The sequence below is a fragment of the Loxodonta africana genome, chromosome 15 (genome assembly GCF_030014295.1).
Source record: "Loxodonta africana isolate mLoxAfr1 chromosome 15, mLoxAfr1.hap2, whole genome shotgun sequence".
Taxonomy (NCBI): Eukaryota; Metazoa; Chordata; class Mammalia; order Proboscidea; family Elephantidae; genus Loxodonta; species Loxodonta africana.
The window spans coordinates 62310083-62318127 of record NC_087356.1 but is presented as its reverse complement, the minus strand read 5'-3'; the positions used below and the strand labels follow the sequence as shown (position 1 = coordinate 62318127).

General features: G+C 39.4%; 1 protein-coding gene across 1 annotated transcript; it reads right to left on the bottom strand.

The window, feature by feature from the left end:
- Positions 1–3776: 3776 nt before the first annotated feature.
- LOC100654181 (olfactory receptor 8B12-like) lies at positions 3777–5204 on the bottom strand. The gene has a single exon (XM_003422600.3). The coding sequence runs from the start codon at positions 4704–4706 to the stop codon at positions 3777–3779; it is 930 nt and encodes a 309-aa protein (XP_003422648.1). The 5' UTR covers positions 4707–5204.
- Positions 5205–8045: the final 2841 nt, after the last annotated feature.

The window sequence follows — 8045 nt, the reverse complement described above, 5'->3', positions numbered from 1 at the left end:
TAACCCAGAACTGAAACCACTCCTGAAGCCCACTGTTCAGATAAAGATTAAACACGCCTATGAAACAAACAATAACACACGTGAGCAATGTGTTTCTTAGGTTAATCAAATATACGAATTCAAATGGACTACTCCTACCCAAAAGAAAGATGAGAAGGCAAGAAAGGACAGGAACTGGTCGAATGGACACGGAAAACCCAAGGTGGACAGGGGGAGCATGCAGTCGCATTCTGAGGATTGCAACTGATGTCACAAAACTATAGGTGTATAAAATTTTTAATGAGAAAATAACTTGAGCTGTAAACTGTCACCTAGAGCACAATAAAATTTAAAATGTATACATGATAAATCCCTGAAGAAATATATTCATTGCCAAAAATAGAGCTCACATTATAACGACAAGCTAAACAACATTTTATAACATGGTATGTTGAGTATGATCTCACTGAAAGAAAATTTCCAGATGACATGCTTCTTTCCTAATCTCTGAATGGTGGAGTGTTATCAGTTAGCTATTGCTATATAACAACCACAATATCTCATCGGCATTATTTGTTCCTTATAAACCTACAACTTGATTGTGGCACTCATCTTGTTGTGCTGGGGTGGGTGTTCTTCAGGATCTGCTTCACACATGTTCATTGTGAGAATCAGTTGGGAGGGACAACAGTTATGAAAGAGAAGCTCTTCTCAAGGCAATGGCAGAAGCACAAGAGGGCAAGCCCCACTATGCAAACACAATCCAAACCTCTGCTTACATCACATCTGCTAATATCTCATTGGCCAAATGGGTCACATTGCTGAGCTCAGTATCATTGGGCAGAGAAATATACTCTATGAGACCATGGCAAGAGCATGGACACATAATACTATAGAGGAATGAAGAATTGAAACCAAAAATGCAAACTACCACATTAAAGCATAGTATTCCTTTTTTCAAATGTTTTTCACATTCCAAATTTGCAACAATAAATATGAGTTCCTTCAAGAGTCAGAAAAAGAAAAGAGTATTTGTTGAAATAGATAAACATGCACAGAAATGTTTGTTGGATTGGATTGAAAATTATTGCCTTTCCGGTACTCTCAGCTACCAAGGACTGTGACCTCACCACAGCCTGAATCAAACAGAGGTAGAGGTGATATGTCCACAGCATGAGCACAGATTAAGAGGACAAAATGTCTCTCTGTGTCTGCAGGGTTGGGACCCATATTGATGTACCTGAGGTCATGGATGCCTCACTCTCCTTCTTCTATCCCATAAGTCCTCTGTGATTAGATCCTCTTGTTTTTACCACTGCAATGTTCTCTATTCCATCCTCTTCTAAAAGAATCATTCTTAAATGCCCTTTATACAACTTTAAAACAGGGGTACTAGATATATATGGAGCAGAGAGAGAGAGACATGTATTACTGAATATGCACATGCAATCTCTCTAGGATTCATAAGAAACTGCAACAACTGTTCCTTCCAGGAAGGAAAATTTAGGAAGGGAACGATTACACAGGAGGATGACATGTTTTCATTACATAACTTGACATATACTGTTTATTTTTTTTAATATGTACAAGAATTGGCCAAAATACATTATTTTTTAAATAATAGTGATGAGCCCATTTTTCTCATGACTAAGCAGAGTCCAGGAAGATGAAATAATTCACTTAAGGTCACTCAAAAACTAGAGGAAGTGCTGAACACAAGATGAAGGAATTTCAGGAGGGAGAGAACCAGGATTTATTGAGCACCTCACCCTTGATATTCTCAAAAACTCCACTAGATCAGGAATGTTTTCTCAAGTTAAAAATAAAGAAATTCATATTCAGAGACATTAAGTAAATTGCCCAAAGTCACAAAACTACTAACCTACTGGGAGAAAAAAATATATATATATGCCTAGCAACTCACTGTTTACTACCTACTTTATACCTCACTCACCTGACACTCACCCCACAGTTCTCAGATATCGGTTCTCTTTTACCATTCTGTGATGACTAAAGCCAAACCTTCCCCCAACACTCTTAGTTTTATGAACTGTGTCATACTAAAAGATAAAACTGAACACTCATCCAAACGTCCCATTTTTCCCAAAAGAAGATAACTTTCCAAAGGAATAGCCCATAAGTTAAAGACTCTCCCCAGCACTTAATATATTAGAGTTTTAAAAAAAAAAAATTCATTACTAATAAATCATTTAGATCAAAGTATTCCAATGCATTACATAAAGTTGCACTTCTCTTTCACACCACTGCAGAATTATAAACCAGACCAGAGTTGCACTCTTTTTCTTCCATGTATACCTATATGAGAAGTGCTATCTGTTGCTGTTGTGTGCCATCGAGTCTATTCCAACTCATACCAATCCTATAATACAGGGTAGAAGTGTCTCATAGCTATCTGTAGTGCCTTAAGTTTCAATGGAAATTACCTCTTCTGCTTAGTGTTGCCCTGATAACTAAATAAACCAAACCAGTTGCCATCAATTCCAACTCATGGTGACGTGACGTGTATCAGAGTAGAACTGTGCTCCATAGGGCTTAAGATGACTGATTTTTAGAAGTAGGTCCCCCAGGTTTTTTTGTTTTTTTGAGGCACCTCTAGGTGGACTGGAACATACAACCATTCAGCAAGCAGCCCAATGTGTTAACTAGTTGTACCACCCAGAGGCTCCAATAAGTAACTAAACCAAAACCAAACCAAACCCACTGCGCTCGAGTGGATTCCTACTCATAGCAACCCTAGAGGACAGAGTAGAACTGCCCAATAGAGCTTCCAAGGAGAGCTGGTGGATTTCAACTGCCGACCTTTTGGTTAGCAACTGTAGCACTTAACCACTATGCCACCAGAGTTTCCAACTAGATCCCCCAAATTACTTACTGCTCTTTAGAGCCTACAGACCCTTACTTGATTACCCCGTGCCACAAAATTTCTCAGTCATGGTTCAAACAATCAAACTAATTTTTGAGAAGAGCTCTAAATTCTGACTCTCTTAGTCTTGAACTATATGTGACTTTCCGCTCATCATCTTTAGAACCCTTAAACCTGTAAAAGTACTAATACATAAGTCTGGGACCCTAGGTTCCTTCCACACACAACCTCAGGATCGTCCATGCTTACTGCTATCTGGAGCTTAATATACTAGCCTCTCACACACCCCAGTCTTCACACGCTTCTCATGTCATTCAGACAAGATCAACTTAAGCAAAATTTTTGCCTTCTACCTTACTGAAAACAAAAAAAAGTGATATCCAAAAATTATTTTTTGAAAAGTTACGTGACATTATTGTAAACAGAATCAGATTTTTAAAGTGTTAATGTATCATACCTTTCAAATGTAATCTGTGAGCATGTCAATGGAACAAGAAAATATGGCATAAATGAAAACAAAGTAGATTGGGATTCAAGGCCCTGAAGTCCAGGGCCAGTTGGGGCACCAAATACTTGTGTGTCCTTCGGGAACATATGCAATATTTCTGAGTCTCCAATGTGTGGTCTGTTAAATGAGAAGGCTAGATTAAATGAATTGTATGGTGCACTAAAGATGACACAATCCTTGATTTTAGAAACAATCTGCATAAAATAAACAATCTTGGAATAATCAAGGTGGGGTGACAGTTACGGAAAATAGGTCTGCACTAAACACTCATCCAAAAATAACAACATAAAATTCTCTTTCTGTTTAGGAGAGAAAACACTGGAGTTTGGATACCTCATTGAAAACACACACACACACACTAGTAAGCAAAGTATTAGATCCCCTTCTTCAGATATTGCTCCCTTCTCAAGAATATGTTTTTCTTCTCAAGGTTTTCCTCAGGGCAACTTTGACATCCTTATTCCTCAAGCTATAGATTAATGGCTTTAACAGAGGCACCACAATCGTATAGAACAGGGAGAACACTTTTCCTTTGTCAAGAGGCAAAATGGAAGGTGGTTTGAGATATACAAAAGCCCCAGAACCAAAGAAAGAAACCACAATTATGTGGGAGCTACAGGTACGAAAGGCTTTGGACCTGCCCTCAGTGGAGCTAATATGAAGAATGCTAGAGAGTATTAGAGCATAAAAGATGAAGATGGTGACAATGGGCATTCCAATGTCAATGGCTACAACAATAAATACCACCAGCTCGTTCACATGCGTGCTGTTACAGGAGAGCACAAGGAGAGGAAGGACGTCACACATGAAATGACTGACAAGGTTATGAGTAAAGAACGTGAGACTCATTATGCTCCCCGTATGGGCCACAGCACCCAAAAACCCCATCACATAAACACCTAACAAAAGGAGAAAACAAACCTGTGGAGACATGGTGACTGTGTACACCAATGGTTTACAGATGGCAACATAGCGGTCATATGCCATTGCTGACAGAATGAAGCACTCAGAGACAACAAAGAAGCAGAAGAAAAACAGCTGAGTCATACACCCTGTGTGCAAGATAATATTCTTCTTTGAGACAAAACTCATCGGCATTTTGGGGGTGATGGTAGTGGAGTAACAGAAATCAATTAAAGAGAGGTTAAAGAGAAAAAAGTACATGGGTGTGTGCAGGTGAGAGTTCAGCCCAATCAGAGTAATCAAGCCCAGGTTCCCCACCACAGTGATCACATAGAAGCAGAGAAACAGGAAGAAGAGAGGGATCTGGAGTCCTGGTTGGTCTGTTAAGCCTGCGAGGATAAACTCTGTCACAGAAGAGTTCTTGGTTGCCATTTTCCCCCCGGATACTCTTTGGTGATAACAGAAAAGGACTACTTAGAGGGAAAGAAATATCATCACTACCTTCCCAACATCTGTCCCCCCAGCCTTCTTGGGAATGAAATCCATACAGAGAGACTAAAATTACTAAAGAAAAGGGATCACTGTTTGCTATGGATCTGTCTTCACAGCACCAAGTGATTTTAACTGTCCAGAGTACATATGAGGCTAAACTTTATCTCCATGGTGAAAGCTGGTGCTGCTGAGGAGAATGGTGGCCAAAAAAAAGGTGAATATCTTTTCTATGTCCCTCCCTCTTGTGTCTTTGCTTCAGTTGCTGAAACCTGCGGCTCTTCTCTGAAGAGAGGCCTGACAGGCAGAAGTCACTGTGATTCTCATCAGAGCTTCCACCTCTGAATAAGGCTCTGGATCAGAGCAAGAAGATGGCTAGTTAGTAATTTGGAGTAAGGCTGGTCTTGACACAGGGTGAGAGCAGTTACGCAGTAGGGATTCTTTGTTACCATCAAATTTACACTCCAGGAGAATATTTAAAAAACAAAACTCATTACCGTAGCTACCAGCTAATAAAAAAAAAATAGCAACCGTATACTACAGAGTAGAACTGCCCAATAGGGTTTCCAAGGAGTGCCTGATTTTGGCCCGCCAATATTTTGGTTAGCAGCCATAGCTCTTAACCACTATGCCACCAGGTCTCCATGAGAATATAGTGAGAAGAATCAGAGAAGTCTCCTTTCTTGTCGGAGCCAGGAGTAGTGCAATTAATCCCTGGACTGAATTTAACTGTGAGTAAATTACCAAATGCACTCTTTTGTTTTCCCCAGAGCTCTTAGCTCCAGTGGCTATAGGTTTGATATTAATCTTTTAAAGCGAAGACTTATTTAGCAATTACTGTGAGAGGCTGTGCACTAAATGCTATGTGACAATATTATTATTATTATTTCACTGAGATTACATTACCAGCCCAAAGTCACAAAACTACTGGGTTGCGACCAGAAGGTAAACTCAGGCAGTCTGACTCCTATAGTTTGTGCTGTTACTGACAGATCAGGTTAGGCAGGCACTCCTCTCCCTTTAGTTAAACAGCCACAAAAAAAAGACTCTGCTGTCTCTTAGCCACCATTGTTCTGGGAAGGGAAATGGCCCTAGTGAATAGATGACGGCTTTGGGTCAGAACGCTCTTCTCCCAGTTCTGATCAAATGATAAGAACCTCGGATTTATCTTGTAACTCTTTCTGCACTGAAGAACATGATGTCTAATTCCTTATTTACCCAAAGTTTCCTCTCTAGTTTCCAGGGAGAAGAGAGCTTCTTTCCCTAACCAGTGGATAACAGGTGATTTAAGTTTTGTTTTGAATTACAAATTCTGATAAAATGATTATTAAGACAGAGACTCCCTAAAGATCATTGCCTTAGAGATTACCTTCCCTAAGGAAGAAGAAATGTTTGTTTACACCCTTGGTATTGTTTGTTTTGGCTTTTATAGTCTTAATAATTTCATTCAACTAACAACTACTCAGCACTATTAAGAAAAAAATTATTGTGAAAAACATAATTATGATTACCAATTGTTGAGTGCACAATACTGTATCAGACACAATACCCTTATACTGACCCCTGGCACCATGATCCAAAAGCACTATACAAATGTAATCTTGTTTATTCCTCCCAATAATTATACCCATTACAGAGGTAAGGGACTTAGAGAGACAATATGTTTCCGAGCCCACACTCATGCCTACACCTGTCTGACTTCAAGTCCCTTATTCTTAACCACCAGACTAAACTACCTCTTGATAAGAGCTACTGAAACCCATAAGGCAGAGTCCCTGCCTTCTTGGATCTGAAAGTCTCTAGGGAAATAGAAATAGAGGCATTATGACAAGCTAAACAAACTTTTATAACATGGTACATTGAGTATGATCTCACTGAAAGAAAATTTCCAGATGAGATGCTTCTTTCCTAATCTCTGAATGGTGAAGTGCATCAATTACCTATTGCTGTATAACAACCACAATATCTCATTGCCATATAATAACGAGCATTTCTTCCTTATATGTCTACGACTTGATTGTGGCGCTCATCTTTTTGTACATGGGTGGGTGTTCTTCAGGATCTGCTCCACGTGTGTTCATTGTGAGAATCAGTTGGCAGGAACAACAGTTATGAAAGAGAAGCTCTTCTCAAGGAAATGGCAGAAGCACAAGAGGGAAAGCCCCACTATACAAACACAATCCAAGCCCTGCTTACATCACACCTGCTAATATCTCATTGGCCAAATGGGTCACATTGCTGAGCTCAATAACAGTGGGCAGAGAAACACACTCCATGAGACCACAGCAAGGGCATGGCCACATAATACTACAGAGGAATGAACAATTGGGACCAAAAATGTATACTACCACCTTGAGGCATAGTATTCCTTTTTTCACACATTTTTTCACATTCCAAATTTGCAACAACAAAGATGAGTTCCATCAAGAGTCAGAAAGAGAAAAGAGCATTTGTTGAAATAGATAAACATGCACAGAAATGTGTCCTTGATTGAAAACTCTTGCTTTCCTGGTACTCTCAGCTATCAAGGGCTCTGACCTCATCACAGCCTGAACCACAGGCAAAGGTAGTACACCCACAGGGTGAGGACAGATTAGGAGGCCAAAATGTCACTGTGTGTCTACAAGGATGGGACCCATATTGATGTACCCGAAATCAAGGATGCCTTACTCTCCTTCTTCTATCCCATACCTCTTCTGTGATTAGATCCTCTTGTTTTTACCACTGCAATGCTCTCTGTTCCATCCTCTTCTAAGAGAAACATTCTTAAATGCCCTTTATACAAATTTAAAACAGGGTCACTAGGTATCTATATATGAAGTATAGAGTGAGACATATGTTACTGAATGTGCACATACAATCTCTGGAGGATTCATAAGAAATTGGCAACAACTGTTGCTTCTAGGGAGGGTAATTTAGAAACGGAATGACCAGATGGGAGGAAGACATGTTTTCATTACATAACCTGGCTTACACTGTTTATTTTTTCAAAGTACACAAGAATAGGTCAAAATAAGTTATTTTTAAAATAAATTTAGAGATGAGCCCATTTTTCTCATGACTGAGCAGAGTCCCTGGAGATTAAATAATTTGCTTAAGGTCATGAAAAAGCTAGAGGAAGTGCTGATAACTAGATGAAAGAATTCCAGCAGGGAGGGAAATAGGAATTATTGAGTACCTCACACAATATTCTCAAAAACCCCATGAGGTCAGGAGTATTTTCTCACCTTTAAAAATAGATTTAATATTCAGAAACATTAAGTAATTTGCCCAAAGTCACAT